Raw genomic sequence first — 18674 nt, forward strand, 5'->3', positions numbered from 1 at the left:
GCCTGCTAACTGGTTTCCACCTGTACCCAAATTGCCCCCCTGCAACATTATCTCTATATAACTTTCTTCAAAATGCATACATATAATCATGTAATACCCTCCTGCTTGAAATCCTTCAATATATCTTTGTTCCTTTTAAGATAAATGCAAATTCCAATCCTTAAAATGTCCTATAAGGCCCTACATGAATTGGCCCCTACATAGCTTTCCCTCCCTCTCTTCACTCTATACTCCACCTATATTGGTTCATCTAATTTCTTGAATAGCCACACCTCTCTCCTGCTTCAAGGGCTTTGCATGTGCAGCTCCTGCTATCTGGAACCATTGTACCCCCACCCACACCCCCAGCTGATGCCAGCTCACACATCAAACTTCAGTTCAAACAAGCAATCAGAATAGGTCAGGTCCTACCATTATATGCATTCTTAGCACTGTTTATATTTCTTTCAGAGTACTTATTAGAGTTTGTTACTATATTTCTATGATTATTTATCTTTTTCTGTCTCCCCCACTAGCTATAAACTCCTTGACGTCACAGACCATATCTGCTTACAATGGTACACCTAATGCCTAGCACCTTGCTGGCATACAGTAGGTACTCAGGAAATGCTTATTGAATAAATAAGTGAGTGGTAGGATGAATGAAAGGAGACACATAGTCAAGGAGATGGGCTTGCTGGGAATTACTTTATGCTGAAAGAGCCAGTTGAATGACAGAGGTTGAAGGTATAGGACAGAGAAGGGAGGACTTTTAGAGTAAATTTCTGGAGAAGATTATTAGGGGTGAGGTAGGCACCTCAAACACAGATGGAGGCCCATTCTAAAAACAGTGTTATCTTTGAGAAATATGAAGGGTATATATTAAAGACTCATGGATGAGAGTCTCAAGGACCCACCCACTCATACTTTCAGGGTAAGACTTTCTATCTTTCCAAGTGGCCAAACTGCTTATTATGAGATAAGGCAAGAAAGAAGTAATGTAGGAAGGAACTTAACCTATATGTATACTTTGAAAAAATTGACTCCTTTGACCTAGGCCAGAAAAAGACACTGAATCACTTACTCCAACTATTCACATCATCATGAGTCTCCTGAAAGTATGCATGGCATATTGCTCTCTGTCTATATTACCCAAAAAACCTCAGGAAGGCCATAACCCTAAGAAATAAGTTCAAATAATAATAGCTGTGTGATCTTGGATATTACTTAATGGGGGAGATGGTGCGCTTGACTTTTCTCAACTGTAAAATGAGCATAGTACCACCTACTTTACACGGTTATTGTGAGAAAACACGATACCCTCAATGTAAGCAACTAGCACACTGGTTAGCACACAGTAAGCCCCATAACAGTTCCTTTCTTTTTCAGTGCATGCAGGACAAATACTTTTGGAAAGAGCATTCATGGTTATTTAAAGCTCTAAGAACATGCTATAGCAGAAGATCACTGAACAGCAATATCTGGGACCCAACATATTCTGGATTAATGATATTTTCCACAGTTTATGTGTCCATCTCAATTCAAAAAGGGCATAAAAATTGAAAAGAAATTTGAACACATAAAGCATGGTGCATATATTGGAACATAAACATGGTAAGAAATGAGTTTACAAAATATATACCTTTTTAATAAAGTATATACTTTTTATGGAATATGAAATTTATGCCAATAAACTGAACATTATATTCATTGTTATTGAGCTTATTTACGAAACCCCCAGGGTTTATATCCCCAAATTTTACTGGTCAATTAACCCTTGCTCAAGTGCAATGTATGTTTCCAAATGGTTATTATCTACTAAAACATGTTAACAATACTGAATTGTCACAATTCATTATTTTACTAGTGATTCCATTGTGACATCTCTAATTATCTGTTCACTATGGCAAAAAATTTTCTATTTTTTCAAGAGCATGGTTTTTAAAATAATTTTTAAAAGTCCCTTTTTATGTAACAATTATTTTGGTACTTCCTGTGCTTAGATTCCTAGATTTTAAAAAAAAGTCTTCTAAAGCACATTCTTCTTTGCCAGAAATCTCTTTATTCTTTTTTTTCATTAACAAACCTATCCAACTTCCTGAAACTTAGACCACATTAACACCAATCTCCACCCAGACAAATTTTATCAACTATGAAAATCAAACTTCCAAATCAAAGCAGACACACCTGAGGTAGAATTTCAAGGAGCTGGTTATTGTTTTAATATCCCAGTCGCTGTTATGAAAATCAACATCTCCTGGGCATTTGGGATCTAGGGGGAGAAGAGAAAATAGGAAGAAAAAAGTTAATCTTCCAAAAGATATTAAATTTTACCCCTTTTAAAAGAAAAATAAAATTCATTAAATAAAAGGTACCATAACCAGTTTCCAAGAGATCAAAACTTCACTCAAAACACAAGTCTTTTGGGGGCTTATGGGAACTCTGTACTTTATGTGCAACTTTTCTGTAAGCCTAAAATACTCTAAAAGTAAAGTTTATTAAAGAATTAAAACAAAACCAAAACACAAGTCTTTGATTTCTCAAAAATCCCCTTGCCTCACTAGTAAGACTAATTATCATCTCACTGCAGGAGCGACAATGGATTAGCCAAAACACCAAAATGATGGAGATTGGTCACAGAATTAAACTTGGTCAGACCTGTATTTTATTCTTTGGTCACTGATTGCTTCTTGCAGTTATTGACTGTGTTTCCACTTGTGCTACTTGTTGAAGGTAGAGGGAGGATTAGAATCAGTATAATATGCTCACTTGAGTTTCTTCCCTGCAACACAATTGAACATATTTCTGGAGCCTGTGTCCATTAATGATTTAGAAACTGTATCAGTGATAGGGGTTGGGGGGAGAAGCAATCAGTCAATCAACAAAACTGACATTTTAACACCAATGCTAAAATGGCTAACATTAAAATTGCCATTTCAAAATACCTACAGAATCAAAATAATCATATCAAGAACTATACCTCTATTCGGCTCTTTATTTTCAGTTTCTTGCAGTGCCATCCAGAAAGTACAAAACAAAAATTTTAGTTGAATGATGAATGAATGTCTGAATGACATAGTTTGAGGGTCCAATACTAAGAGTATTTCCCAAAGTGTGGCACATGGAAGAACATTTTTTTATTTAAAAAATTATGCATTGTAATGCATTCTTAACTATATTAGCACATCAAATTGTTTCAAGAACATCATTGCTTAGGCAAGGAAAACAAAAACAGTAAATTGATTTAACACCACCAAAAAAAAAACCCAGCAAAATATTCAGTACAGGTGGTACAAATATATAGTAAAAATCTTTAATATGGTTCCAGAATGAGTGAAGTATAAGAAAAATAGATTTGAAGGAAGGGAGGAGAGAAGATCACTGCTATAATCTGGATGCAGGATGATGAGAGACTGAACTAAAGCTGTAGCCTTGAGAATGGAGCATGGAATAGATATAAAATATATTTAGATTTAAGAAATTATTATTTACAGTGGCTGATTAAATGCAATGGTCATGGGAGAGAAAGGCCAAGGATAACTTCCATATTTCTGTCAAAGAAATCCACATTGATGGTGGTTTTATGGACTAAAACAGGGACTACAGGAAGAGGAGCATCACTACTGTTGGTTGTTTCACTTTGTTTCAGTGTTGTGGGCTGAGTGGAGAAGAAGTTGAATGAGTTCAGCCTTAGACTTGTGGAATTTGAGGAGCCCACAAGGTTTCCAAGTAGAGGCAACAAGTCAGAGGCCTGGGCTGGAGACAAAGACTTAGGAGCCATTACCATAGTTAAAATCATAGGATGAATTCACAAAGGAGTTATTTTGTTAGAGGACAGATTCATAAGAACATCCTGTTTAAAGGGGTAAGTAGAAGAGGAACTTGAAAAAGGGTCTGGGAAGGAATAATCAGAGAAATAGAAGAAAGTGTTTTCAAGAAACCCATAGAATAGAGTTTCGGGAGGATGCTCAGAATCAAATATACTAGAGTTCAAGTAAGGAAATGACTGAGAAATGTTCAATGAAGTAAAATGAGTATCATTCCCAATATAGGCTGGGTAGGATGGTAAGAAAAGAAGAAAGACTGTAGTGAATTGAGAAGTGAAGAATGTGAGTAAAAGTCAGTGAACAATTCTTGTCATACTTTAATATGCATGTCATTCACTTGGCAATCTTGTTAAAATGCAGATTCTGATACAGTACATCTGGGGTGGGGCTGGAGATTCTGCATTTCTAACAAGCTTACTGGTGATGTTGACGCTACTTGTCCCCAAGACTCCATTTTGAATAGCTAGAGTTGGAGACTACACTTTCTAGTGACTTGGCTGGAATGGGTGGACAAAGGATAGAGCAGAATAACTAGAGGGGCATGTAAGGTAAAAGATAAATTTCTTTTATACTCAGAGAGACTCAGTAGGATTATAGATATGCTGCAGGGAGAGCCAAAAGAGAGGAGGGAGTTTTAACAGGTTGAGTGATACTCTCCTACTGTGCTTCTATGTAGGCAGAGGTGAGTGCAGATTCTGGCTTGACAATTGGTAGTCTGGGTCTGGCAAAATAAGAACAATTATGACAGCAAACACTAACATATAGCACTTGGTGATTACCTGGCACATATTGGTATTGCTGAGAATTTTACATATATTAATCCATTTAATCCACAAACTACCCTAGAGAGCATACATACCTCCAATATTATCTCTGTTTTCCAGATAAGGAAACTGAAATGAGAGTTTAACCAACTGGCCCAGGGTTACACAATTAGTAAGTGGTGGAACTGTGATTAAAACCTTGGCAGTTGGTGTCTGGAGTCCATGCTCTTACCCAAGAGCCATATCACCTCTCCCAGGAAAGACAGTGATGAGGTTAAGTGATAAGAAATCTTGTTCAGTGAAAGAGCTGGAAGGTTAAGAGGAATAAGATCTTGGAAACCCCGATTTCAGAGACAGTGCACTTTCAGGTGAAGACAAGTGAGTTCCTGAAATGAAATAGAGCTAGGTATCCCTGGAGTTGAAGATGTCAAGGAACAATAAAGGCTAGGAAAGTGAAGTGTTGCTTTATATAGCCATTGGTGCTTCCCAGGATGATAAGAAGAGTTAGGGTGGAGAGGAATCTTGCAAGACAGGTGACAAAGATTTCAGTGCTATTTGGGGGAGTGGTCTGAAAACTGACAATGTGTTCAAGAAAGGGAAGATGAGCCAAAATATGGGAGTTTTGGCTGGAGGAGTTTTTTTATTCAAGCAGCTTATCTCCTTGACCTGCTCTCTTTAATCTCCCCACTATACTGATTCTCATATATGATAATCTAGAGAAAGTAGTTGAGGAACATACCTCAGGGCCCAGTGGCATGGCAAATGTGGAAGAGCAGCCTTAGTATGAAAGGGCTTCAGGGGAAGTGCTGTCAATTAACAAATGTGATATGGCTTTCCATTTGACCATATCTATTCAGTTCAACTCTTGCAAATGGCCACTGAGCATCTACTGTAATGTGCCAGGCACACTACCAGATGCTGGAGATATAAAGATGATGCTGAGGATACAAATCTGAGTAAAACACTTGCTCTATCTTTGAGGAACTCACTATCTATAGTTATAGAAATAATGCATAATACAGTTCTAAGTACAGTAAAAACAAGATATTCCGTGTACAGAAGCAATACAGAAAGGGTAACAATGAATTCTCCAGAAGAGTCAGTAAAGACTCACCTAAGTTTTAAAAGATGCACTGAGATTTTGCTAGGTGCACAGAGGTGGGACATCTAAGCAGAGGCATGAGTTGCACAGCATGCCTGGGAAGTCACCAGGAGTTGGGTATTATTGGTACCTTAAGTTCATATGGTAGAGTGGCAGGAGATGAAGCTGGCCAGGTAGGCAAGGGTCAGATAATTAGGGGCCTTAAGTGCAATGCTAAGGATTTGGAGCTTTAGCTTATAAGGGATGAGAAACCTTTGGAGAGTTCTGGTTAGGAGGGAAACCGTCAGTGCCCTGTGTGGTTTTAAAAGGTCACTATGGTTGCAAAGTGATGTGCTGTTTGAAGAGAGCCAGTACTGATAGTAGGGAGAACAGTTTGTAGGCTACTTCAACAGTCTGTAGAGGGTTGATGGCCACCAGAACAAGAGAAGTGGCACTGGAGATGAGGGACTGGAACTGAGAGAAGTATTTAGAAGGTAAAATTGACAAGACATGGGGATTCCTATGGAGGGGTGAGAGAAAGGAGAGTCAATCCGGTGTAGACTGAGATAGTGTCCACTCCTAAAACTTTGAGGATTTTATGAATTAAATTAAAAAGTCCAAAACTGAACCCCTGATATTTCCCACTAGATCCTGCTCCTTTTGCAGTCATCCCCATCTGAGTTAATGGCAACTTCAGCCTTCCTTTTGCTCAGGTCAAAATCCCTGCAGTCATTCTTGATTCTTTTCTTTTTCCAACAACGTTGGCCAACATCAAATCCTGTCGTCTTCTAGCTTCAAAATATATCGGGAATCTGATTAACTTCTCACTAACTCCACTTGCTGCCACCCTTATTTCAATAACCTCCTAACTGATCTTCCTGCTTCTATCCATGTTCTCCTACATTACGTTCTCTACATAGCTGCGAGAAAGACACTGCTATAACACAAGTCAGACTATGCCACTTTCTACTTAAAACCCTCAAATGGTCTCATTCATAATAAAAGTCCTTACAATTACCTAAGGGCCCTACATGATCTGTACCCCCTCTACCCTTATCTCACTGACCTCACCTCCTATTATTTCCCTTTTCTCTGACTGCCTCCAGCACCCTGACCTCTTCAGTGTTCTTCAAACAGAGCAAGAATGTTCTTGCCTCAGGGCCTTCGTACTTGCTGCCCCCTCTGCTCAGAATGTTCTTTCCCTGGAGATATTAGCATGGTTCACTTACTCACACCTTAGAGTCTCCATTCACATGACACTTTCTTGGTGAGGTCTTCCCTGGTCATTTTATCTGAACTTGCAACCCCTATATTCCCTTTCCCCTTTCCTTTATTTTTTCGCCTTAGCACTTATCACTGTCTGCTATATTATATGTTTTGCACTAGAATGTCAGCTCCATGAGGAGAGACTTTACTTTGACCACCTTTGTTTCCCCAGTACCTAGAATAGTGCATAGCAAATAACAGATGCTCAGTAAATATTTGTTGAATAAACAACATGTAATAGGAAGAAACTGCCTTTCAGGCCCAAGGGGCTAACAGCAATAGGCATTTGACCAGCAATTAGTTGGTGATATTAATACTGCTAAAGAAAGTACTTGTCAACCAAACAGAGTTGGTAAGTCCAAAACGACGACAGCAAAAAAATGAAAAAACTGACATCAGAGACACCATATTTGTAAGTGTGCATTCATTATTATAGACAGAAGTCAAGAGACATTGGATCTGAGGAACAGAAGCAACATGATTACTATTGCTTGGTGGGTATTTCATCAGTTCCCCCTATTCTACCTTCCTTGATCCTAGTTGGTGTTTCTCAATTAACTTCCAGATTACCAGCTGTGGTTCTCAGGCACCCTGCTTTTACCAACACTGTGCATATGTACTTCTCACCCACTGTACTGAATATTTCCCAGCTCCTCCAGTGCAACTGATATAACCCTGCTCTCCCAGCATAATGCCTGGAACATAGTAGGCAGGCTCCATACTTCTGCAATGCAAGAAGGCAAAGAAATCCTAGCTAAGGGAAACATTTCAATTATCAGAATGAGACAGAGATCCTCCTATGTAAATTGGTAATCAGTATATTATGACATATACTGCAGCCTTATTTGAGTAAAATCTTGGTCCTACCCAAGTGCTGTTCCATTCTCTCTGGAAGTAGAGTTGCCATTGGTTGAGCCACATGTCCTGCGTAAGATTCTTAATTTTGGTGAGGGCCTGCCAACCCCAATTTCAGCTCTGTTGATCATAAAGCACATGGGTCTGCATGTAACTAACAAGATTATGATTTCCACATTCCCATTATTCCTCAGAGATTGAAAATTTCAGCTTTCAATTCCTTAATTTTTATATACATCTTAGTGACAAGATAGTATCTGTAGAAGATGGTCTGAAAAACATGCAGTCCATCTATTCCTCTAGATTGGTGACTCTGAACCACTCTTTTCCACCCAAACATGCTGACCTTTTAATCCATGGTTCATCACAGCAGTGACTGTTGAAGGTAATTTTTCCCTTCTTTCCTCATTTGGTTCTGAAAATTCTGGGCATGGAGCCATATCAGTATCTGACAAACACAAATTTGACTACTGCATGTCTATAATCCAATTGAAAGAACACACTGAAAAGTTATTAGATCCTAGGAGAAGTTAAGAATCACAATATGGGCTTCCCTCTGATAAAACATTTACAGTGATAAATAGGAGAAGGTTTTAGAACCTTGCTAATATAAGTTGTCAATAAGATTAAGGGTGGCTGCAATGAAATACAAATAGTAATGTAGGAAAGAAATTCTTCTTAGCCTCAGAGTGGAAGGATACTTCCTTAACCCAATAAAAATCTATAGTGGTATGCTGGTAAATTAATAATGACCAGGTCAGCAGGGGGAGAAGGAATTCATAGCATTTACCAATTTCCTTAGTATAAATACTAATAGCCAATTTCAAGAGAAGCCACTGAACCTGGATTTGAGAAGAGATGCACATAATAGTCTTGAGAGTCAGCGTTGGTTACCTCCAGCACACCACTGATCTGTGTCAAATGATCAGCTGATATCACAATTAATGGTAAAACACTAGAAGCTTAAAATCAGAAGCCAGAAAAAGATGCTTGCTATCACCAATATTAATTTATCATTGCATCAGAGTGTCTAGAACAGTGGTTCTTAAACGTAGCTGCTAAAAACATCTGAGAAGCTTTAAAAAATGACAATACCCAGGCTCCACCCAAAATCAATTAAATCAGAATCTGTGGAGGTGAGTCCCCATATTTTTTTAAACTCTCCAGGTAATTTTCACGAACAGCAAAGGCAGTGAATCCCTGGACTATCTAATGTAATTAAATAAGAAACAGAAAAAGAAGTTAATGCTATTGGAAAGAAGACAGAGTGTCCCGGCCCGCGGGACGTTCAACGGAGACTCGGAATCCTGTGAGGGAGGAATGGTATGGGACAAGAGACGCGAGGAACGACAGCAAGACGGGTTTCTGATCAAGCTGCAAAATTTTATTGAAGAGGCAGAGCATATATACTCTAGGAGAAGGGGAAGTGGCTAGTAAGGGCTCGTGGCGGTCTAGGATTGGTGGCTGCTGTTGCTAGGGTAGATGGCAGATGTAAGGTTAGCACTTTTGGCGCGAACTAGCACTTTTGGCGCGAACTACTTCCGTAAAGAAGGCTGAGGGTAACTTAAGCTGTTATTGCATCAGCCCTGGCGGCCATGTTGCATATTTCCGGCATTGCTGAGGGTGGATTTTATACATGCTACCTTAATCGTCCCCAACATCTCCTCCCTTTGTTTTCAAAAGGATGGAGGAAGAATGCTGATCGAGCATTCTTTTGGCATTAACCTGCTGGGGGATGTAGAGGCCTCATTCCCCAAGTTGTTTGTGGCTCTGTTTTTCTGGGGAGGGGAATTTGTGCAGAGCGAACCCCTATGCTAATGAGGCATACTTCTCAAGGAGCTCGAAAATGGCCTTTAATTGTTTTGGCCCTCCTTTGCAGTGCTTTGCCTTGCACCCAGCGGTACCAATCATAGCATAAGCTAGAAGCATATTTTCGAGTTATATGCTGCTCCCGTAGGAGGGGGCTTTCTTACCCGAAAGGGTGGGTAGCAGGCAGATTTTCTGGATCCACACCTTGGTCAGCGAGGTGAAGCCGGTGATAATGCACTTGAATAGGCTTGCCTAGGGCAGAATCAACTTGGTCCTTAACTAGCTGTATTATTCTTTTTATGGTCCAAGGTGCAAAAGATAGTATAAGGAGTATGGTTATAAAGGGGCCTAATATAGGGAGGAGGTAAGGGAGAATACCGTTAAGCCCCCAGGAGGTACCTCCTTGGGTTTCTCGCTCACGTTTGCGGTTTTTAATTCCTTCCCTAAGTTTGGTCATGGAATCCTTAACTATGCCAGAATGGTCAGCGTAAAAGCAACATTCTTCGCCTAGTGCAGCACAAAGCCCTCCTTGCTTAAGGAAAAGCAGATCCAAACCTCTCCTGTTTTGGAGAACAACCTCCGATAGGGACGTAAGGGATTTTTTAAGATGGGTGATGGAGGTTTCAATGCGGGCTAAATCTTCGTCTATAGCAGCTCCTAGGTGGGAGAAGCCTTGGTTTTGGAGAACGACAGAGGCGATTCCGGTGCCCAGGCCAGTAATACCTGTAAGTTGGGCTTCTTTTAGTTGCTGGCTGCACGTAGGCTGGGAGTGTTCTGGGCAGGCTACAGCAAAGTTGGCGACGTGCTGGAAGAGAAAAAAGGAGAGAAATTTTTTCTCAGGGAGGGGTTTGTTCCCTGGAAAGGTTATTGTTAAAGGGAAGGGGGGATTTGGGGGCTTGTTTTGACAGTGGAGGATTAATATGTCTAATTAGTCTTTCTGGAAGCCAGCGAGGACCCTCTTTTTCTTAGTCATATATGCAAGCAGAACCTCGTCCCCAGATGATAACGGGGTCAGGTCCATTCCATTTTGATGTTGAGGGGTCACGCCACATAACAGTGGCTTGTTGCATCTGTGTTTTGGGATGCCAATGTCTGTCGGCTGCAGATTATCCTTCATCGTCCAGAGTTAGGAAGTTAAGAACAAAAAGAGCATGATGTAAAAGGTCTCGGGGACGTTGTTTCGTGAGATTGAGAGTGCTTTCGGCTAAGCGGCACAGAGCATTTTTTAGGGTGCGATGTGCTCGTTCTACTATGCCTTGCCCCTGGGGGTTATACGGTATTCCTGTAGTATGCTTGATTTGTAATTGTTGACAGAAGGTTTGAAAATTTTTGCCAGTATACCCAGGTCCATTATCTGTTTTAATGGTTTTAGGCTGGCCTAAAACGGTGAAACAATGCAGTAAATGAGAGATAACATGTTTTGAAGCTTCTCCTGTTTGCAAACTAGCTTGAATAAATCCACTATATGTGTCAACGCAAACATGAATATATTTAAGTTGCCCAAAGCTGGCAAAGTGGGTGACATCCATTTGCCAGATTTCATTTGGGATGAGCCCTTTTGGGTTAACTCCTAAATGAGGGACTGGCAGTTGGGTTACACAGTTTTTGCAGGCTTTAACAATTTCCCTTGCTTGTTCCCTTGTAACATTAAATTTTAGGCGGAGGGTGTTTGCATTTAGGTGGTGTTGGGCATGGGCTTGGGAAGCTAAGGTTAGAGAATCGCAGAGATTGGGGCATATTAACTGAGTAGCAGCATCTGCTAGCACATTGCCTTTTGCAAGAGGACCTGGTAGATTTTGATGGGCACGGAGGTGTCCCACAAAAAAGGGGTGCTGCCGTTTGAGAATTAATTTTTGTAACTTTGAAAATAAGGGGACTGCATTGGTGGATGGTTTGATAAATGGAGTTGTTTCTAATAGTGGTACAGACTGAGCTATGTACGCGCTATCAGTGTATAAATTAAAAGGTTGGTTTTGAAGGTGGGAAAAAACCTGCAGGACTGCATAGAGCTCGACAAGTTGAGCTGAGGTATAGGGAGAGCGCACGGAAAATGCTTGACCCTGGATGACATATGCTGCGGTCCCATTTGCTGAACCATCAGTAAAGACTAAGGTAGCAGAGTTTATGGGTTTTGCTTTAGTGACCTTTGGGAAAGTGAATTGATGGATTTTAGCGAACTGGATTAATGGGTCGTTTGGGTAATGATTATCAATATTGCCTAGGAATGAAGAGCATGCGATAGCCCATTCATCGCTGGTTTGGAAAAGCCAATGGATTTGATCTTGGGTGTATGGGACAATAAGGGAATCGGGATCTTTTCCAAACAGTTGGCGGCTGGTTTGCCGGCCTTTAATTATGAGGGCAGCTATAAGAGCAACGTATGACGAGAGCACTTTTGTTGGAGTAGCTGGGAGGTGAACCCAGAGTAGTGGGGGCCTCGCCCGTTTGGTTGTTTTAAATTGGATTGCCAGAATACGCCTGTAGGCGTGTGAATTGTATTAAGAATTATAAAAATTAAAGGCTGGTGGTAGTTTATTTGAAAGCAAGTTTGATTTTGGATAGCTTGATTTATGATGGTAAGCGCTTGCATTGCCTCTGGAGTTATGCTTCGGGGAGAGGAGGGACTTGCGTCTCCTTTCAAAATATTAAAGAGTGGTAGGAGAGTTTCAGTGGGTAGTTTTAGGTAGGGGCGAAGCCATTGAATGTCTCCCAAGAGTTTTTGGAAGTCATTCAACGTTAGCAAATGGGAGGTTCGCAATTGAATGCGGGGTGTTAAAACTTGTTGGTGCCAAAGTTCGAACCCTAGATAAGAAAAAGGGTCTGAGGTTTGTACCTTGTCGGGGGCTATTTGAAGACCTTTTGCTGTTAAATTTTTAAAAAGGTCTTGAAAGCAAAAATGTAATTTATCTACGTCCTCACCTGCTAATAGGACATCATCCATGTAATGAAGAATGTAGATTTGTGGCCATAGCTGTCTGATAGGGTTAATGGCCTCAGCGACAAATTTTTGGCACAAGGTTGGACTATTGGCCATGCCCTGTGGTAAGACTTTCCATTGAAACCGGGGCATAGGGCCCTGAAAATTGATTTGAGGGACGCTAAAGGCGAAATATTGCCTGTCTTCTGGGTGAAGAGGTATGGAGAAAAAACAATCCTTTAAATCTATAACTATTTTGTAAAAGTTGATAGGGATAGCAACTGGTGAAGGGAGACCGGGTTGCAGCGCCCCCATGGGTACCATGGCTTTGTTTACGGCGCGCAAGTCTTGTAGCAGTCTCCATTTACCTGATTTTTTTCTTATAACAAAAATAGGAGTGTTCCAAGGGGACTGAGTAGGTTCAATATGTCCGGCATTAAGCTGTTCCTGTACTAACTTTATAGCCGCTAGGGTCTTTTCCTGAGTCAGGGGCCATTGATCAACCCATACTGGTTCTATGGATTTCCACGAAATTTTTTCAGCATGGGGTACAGGGATGTCAATGGCCATCAGGCTAAATTTTGGGGGAGCCCAAGTCCTGTTCTACCTGTATTAGGTGTTATAGAGATGGGCAGTTTTATTCCTTGATTAGCTTTGCCTAGGCCTTTGCCAGGGAGAAAATTCATTTTGAGCATTTGAGCAGTAACTGTATCACTAGGGCTGCACATAAAAACTTTCATTTGAGTTAAGATATCTCTGCCCCATAGATTAGCGGGGAGATGGGGGATAACATATGGTATAACTGTACCAGCGTTCCCTTCCTCATCTTCCCATTTTAGGGCTTGTGAACTTTGTAGAGGATTTGTGGCTTCTCCTATTCCCTGTAGGTGGGTGGCAGCGGCCGTGAGAGGCCAGGATTTAGGCCAGTGATTTGAGGATATAATTGTGGCGTCAGCCCCTGTGTCTAAAATACCTTCAAATGATTTACCATTTAATTTTAATCGTAAGATGGGTCGATTATGGGATATTGGCTGTGCCCAAAAAATATTGGAAGATCCAGGGCCCTCTGTGGGGCGCTGGGTTTTTTTGAAGTTTGAGTTAATGCATTGAAGGGGGAGGATTACAAGCTGTGCTATTCGGGTGCCGGGAGGAATAGAGACAATGTTGCTTGAGGTGGCTGCGATTATTTTTATTTCACCCTTAAAATCATTATCCAGAACACCTGGGGTGATTTGAATCCTGTGAAGGGCGGTACTGGCTCTTCCTAAGATGAGGCCAAAGGTATTTGGGGGCAGTGGTCCATAAACTCCCGTTGGTATGAGGAGAGGACTGTTTTCTGGGGTTAATATTGATTTGGAGGTGGTACAGAGGTCCATCCCTGCGCTTCCTGCTGTTGCTCTCCATAAGTCTGCGACATAGCAGCGTGGTTTATAGTTGGGAGCGCAGGTACTGCAACTGGGGATGGCTGAACAAACCGTATTGCCCCTGGGTTTGTTCTGGTTGGGGCCTGGGGCCGGCCCCATTGGAAGTTTCCCTGGAGCTTAGGCTTAAGGGGTTGGCCATTAATGTCTGCGTTAGAGGGGCATTCAGATGCCCAATGGAACCCCTTTTTACAGCGGGGACAAATAGAGGGCGGCAATGGGGGTTTATTAGTAATGGGTAAGGAGGAACCGGTTTGTGGCACGGGGCAATTTTTTGAAAAATGGCCAGGTTGCTTACAGTTATAGCATGTTGGAGGCTTTGTTTGTGCCATAAAATTTTTATGCTGCACTGCAAAATTTTGAAGGGTGGCACCAATGGCTATTCCAAGAGTTTGAGTGGGCCCAATGCCAGAACAGAGCTTTATGTAATTATTAAGGTTGGTATTACAAAAGGGGCGGATTGCTGCTTGGCAGGCAGCGTTAGCATTTTCATAGGCCAGGTGTTTAATAAAATCACTTTTGTTTTCGCTGGCCCCAAATAAGCGCTCAGCCACGTTTTGCAGGCGGCTAAGGAATTCGCTGTACGGTTCATCAGGTCCCTGTCTTAATTTAGCAAGAGAGGCAGTGGCGGCACCCTTTTGCGGAAGTTTTTTCCATGCTCTAAGCGCGGCCATTTGTATTTGCGCTAAGAGACCTGGGGGAAATTGAGCCTGTTTATTATTCTGATGGTAGGGGCTTTGACCTAAAAATTTGTTTAATGTCCAGGTTTTAGAGGTGGCTTTACGGGCATTACGGGTGGCATACTTTTTACAATGCTCTTCATAATCGGATTTCCACAACAGGAAATCGCCGCCGGACAGGGCAGCTCTGGCTAATTGGGACCAATCGTTAGGAGTGAGTTCTTTCTCACTGAGACTCTCTAATAGGGTGAGCGTGAAGGGGGCGGTAGCGCCATAATCACTCACTGCCTTTTTTAATTTTTCTAAATATTTTAAACTGAGTTTTTTATATTTAACTGTTGAAGCAGTACTAGCTTCTTCCTGCTCTTCTTCGTTAGAACTAGGGGGATTTGATTGTTCCTCTTCCTCGCTTTCGCTACTAGAATCGCCATTTTGGGAGCTGGCAGAGCCATTTTGGGAGCTGGCGGCGCCATTTTGGGTTTGACTACGTGTAATTGGAAAGGCGTAGGTGTGGTGAGCGCAATGGGGATGTGATGAGTGGGCGTTTTCTGGAAGCACAAGGGCTGCAACGCTCTGAGTTGCCGACCGGAGGTCGGCGAGCAAATTGGCGGCTCGCAGCCGCTCTTGATTAAAAGTTTCTCTAAAGTTATCGGCGTGTAGCCGGAGGTTTTCTGTGGCCTCTTCCAAAGCGTGGAACTGAGGTAAGGACATGACTGAATAAAAATGAGAATATGGTTTTGGAAAATCGGGTGCATAAGGGGGTGGCCGAAACGGAGGAAGGGAGTTGATCTCCAAAGTGGGAGAGATTTTAGCCTCCGGTTCCTCCAAAAAGGGAGAAATTTTAACCTCTGGTTCGATATTGTGCTGATCGGGCGATAGACTAGCTTGACTGGTTGGGGTATTTGGCCTATCCCTGTTGGGGTTTTTGTTTAGGGGGTTTTCAGGTATGTTAATAATTACTGAGCTGCATGCTGAAGCGGGACGAGAGTGCTCTCTTAAAGCTTCCTCTCCTTTTTTGCAGAGGTTTTGAATGTCTGGAGCTAAAGAATGGACTCTTAAGATTTCATTAATTAGATTCCAATAAGAAAAGGCAGTAACCGGGACCTTTTCAGGACCAAAGGTCCGGGAATAATCTTTTAAACAGTCGCCGACTCTTAGCCAGCATTGGTGGTCTATAGTACCTTCTTGAGGGAACCAAGGGCAGGTTTTTAACAAAAAATCAAAAAAGCGCGTGAGATCTTTTTTCTTAACTCTAGTTCCTCGTGCCTTGAGCGATTGTTTGACCTGACTAATATATAATTCATGTTGGGAGATTGCTTGTCCCATGTTGGGGGTGGGGGCTTACCTTTTGTTGCTTTCTTTTCTTCTTTCCGTTTCTTCCTTTCGCCGGCACTGATCAACTGCTGAACGGATCTGTCTCGCGAGCGCGCTTCCCCGCGGCGATCCAGGGTGCGGTGAGTGTGAGAGGCCTCTCTCCTTGAGTGCGGCGTTCCGTCTCTCACAGAACTCCGAGGCCCACGTTGGGCGCCAGTTTGTCCCGGCCCGCGGGACGTTCAACGGAGACTCCGAATCCTGTGAGGGAGGAATGGTATGGGACAAGAGACGCGAGGAACGACAGCAAGACGGGTTTCTGATCAAGCTGCAAAATTTTATTGAAGAGGCAGAGCATATATACTCTAGGAGAAGGGGAAGTGGCTAGTAAGGGCTCGTGGGGGTCTAGGATTGGTGGCTGCTGTTGCTAGGGTAGATGGCAGATGTAAGGTTAGCACTTTTGGCGCGAACTAGCACTTTTGGCGCGAACTACTTCCGTAAAGAAGGCTGAGGGTAACTTAAGCTGTTGTTGCATCAGCCCTGGCGGCCATGTTGCATATTTCCGGCATTGCTGAGGGTGGATTTTATACATGCTACCTTAATCGCCCTCTACAACAGAGTAATCATTATTTGCCTATAACATAACTGTTTACCTAAAAAGCTCAAAAGAAATAATTGAAAAATTGTTAAATTCAGCAAGAAAGTTTATTAAAATCCCTGGTCAGAAAATATAAATACATAAATCATAAGCACCCCTATATACTAGCAATAACCCATTTGAAACTATTATAGGGAAAATATCTCATTCACAATGGCACTGTGTATGGTATATTTATATAATCAAACCTAGGAACAAATATCCATAACTATCCAGGACTTAACTAAAGAAGAGTATAAAGCATAAAAAGAAGACTCACATAAATGGGAAAAAAAACACTGTGATCCTGGATGGAAAGACTAAATATTGCAAAATTGTCAAACTTGATTCCAAATTAATTTATAGATTTAATACAGTTCCAATGAATGTCAACAAACCTATGTTTTCTGGAATATGATGAAATAGTTCTAAAATTTACATGGAAAAATAAACTAGCAGAAATGACTGAAACAATTTTTTAAGTAAAGAATTAGGAGGAATTTGTGCTATTTGGTAGGAAAATGCTAAATAACAGAGTCATACTAGTACAACATTAGTCAGACCAGTGACAAAAAATGGAAAGATCAGGAAATGATCATCGTGTAAACATAAGAACTTAATATACAATAATAGTAGCATGTAAATTAGCAAATGAAAGCAGAATTGTTCAATAAATGGCGCTTACAATTTAACTATTTGGGAAAAAAATGCTAGATCACTACTTCACAACTAAACAATAGATTTAATTTCAGATGAATGGAAGAGTTCAAATGTAAAAATAACCATTATACAATACAAAGAAAACAAAAGTGAGTATTTGTCAGCTCTTTGATGAGAGAATGACCTTCTAACCACATCAGAAAATGAAGCTCTGAACTTACCCTGGGGCAAGCCATGTATATATTACAAGGGAGATAAGTTCTAGAAACTGGCACACAATGACCACTTGATTTGCTGTAGATCATGCACAAAATCTATGTATCTCAAAATGTATCAGATTCACTTGGGGAGCTTTGTAAAATGAGGATCAATCCATTTCCCAAGACAAGAGATTTATTCAGTAGGTCCAGGATGAAGCCTGGGAGTCTGTGTTTTAAAAACAACAACTTCTCTAAGATGATCTAGAGTGAGGCTGGATTGGGGAACCATTGTGTCCAAGTTGCTAAGGCATCCATCCATAATGTAATGTGATGGTTAATAAGATTTAAAGTAAAAACAATCATAGAAAATACCTTGGTCAAAGTTCTACCTACCACACCAAATGAAGGCACAATAGTCTCTTCATTAACTTCAGAAGTATATATATACTTCTGTTGCAGTGGCTCATCTAGAGCACGAGACATGTCAGAGTGCCCTGTTAATCAAGAAAACATTAAATAATATCATATTACTGTGAAAATTCTGGTTGCATGAATAGTAAGATCAGCTTTCATTACTTGCAGTTGATAAAACTGATTAAATGATGAAGAAAGGGAAGTGACTAACAAAGCGTGGGCAGAAATAAGCCCACCAGGCTCTGACAGAAGTCAGAAAAGCAAGGATAACTAATGTGAGGCTCAATCCATTTCCCAAAGTTTAAGGTCTTGGGAGCTGAACTTTAGGCTCTTCCTCACCCTACTTCTTCAATTATAAAATCCAGGGTGACCAGACCAAATGATAGCTAAAAAAAAAGGTCACTTGTTATTTGGTTATTGCTATAGATGAGACACATATGTGTCCCAAGTACAGTGGTAAAAACAATCTATGCACAGAATGATAGAACTTACAGTCTATAGCAGTGGGAGATTTTCAAATACTTTATAATTAACATGGCACAGGGTTATTTCAATTAGAAGAGATACTGGCTATAGACAGCAGAAATGGCCACCATGGTATTTCAGGCCAGGTTTGTGTTATATATTGTAAGAGAGAAGGGTGCTACATGGAAAAAGGGTGGAGGCTATCCTATTTGGCAGTTTCAGACAAATCCATCTGTGGTCCATTGATTCTTCCTGGGTCCAATATATCAAGATTATTTATAATAATATTATAATTATTATAATTAGATGATTATTCTACTGTGACAAATCAACCTAAAGGCTAGATCAGAGTTAAGTTATGCACAAATATTATCACAAAAAGGAAGCA

At 41.0% G+C, this 18674-nt stretch overlaps 1 protein-coding gene across 8 annotated transcripts in view; it reads right to left on the reverse strand.

Moving 5' to 3' along the window:
* OPHN1 (oligophrenin 1) overlaps nt 1-18674 on the reverse strand; it is an 838177-nt gene that overhangs the window by 527652 nt on the left and 291851 nt on the right. For 5 of the 8 annotated variants that reach the window (XM_037821168.1, XM_037821167.1, XM_037821165.1 and 2 more), the window contains exon 10: nt 2167-2251. In XM_037821168.1, the coding sequence (XP_037677096.1) occupies nt 2167-2251 (85 nt within the window). Of the gene's footprint in view, nt 1-2166; nt 2252-16411; nt 17902-18674 lie in introns of those variants that run through there. The other 3 variants (XM_037821161.1, XM_037821162.1, XM_037821169.1) reach the window with 1 other exon arrangement.

Source organism: Choloepus didactylus, chromosome X, assembly GCF_015220235.1.
Source record: "Choloepus didactylus isolate mChoDid1 chromosome X, mChoDid1.pri, whole genome shotgun sequence".
NCBI lineage: Eukaryota > Metazoa > Chordata > Mammalia > Pilosa > Megalonychidae > Choloepus > Choloepus didactylus.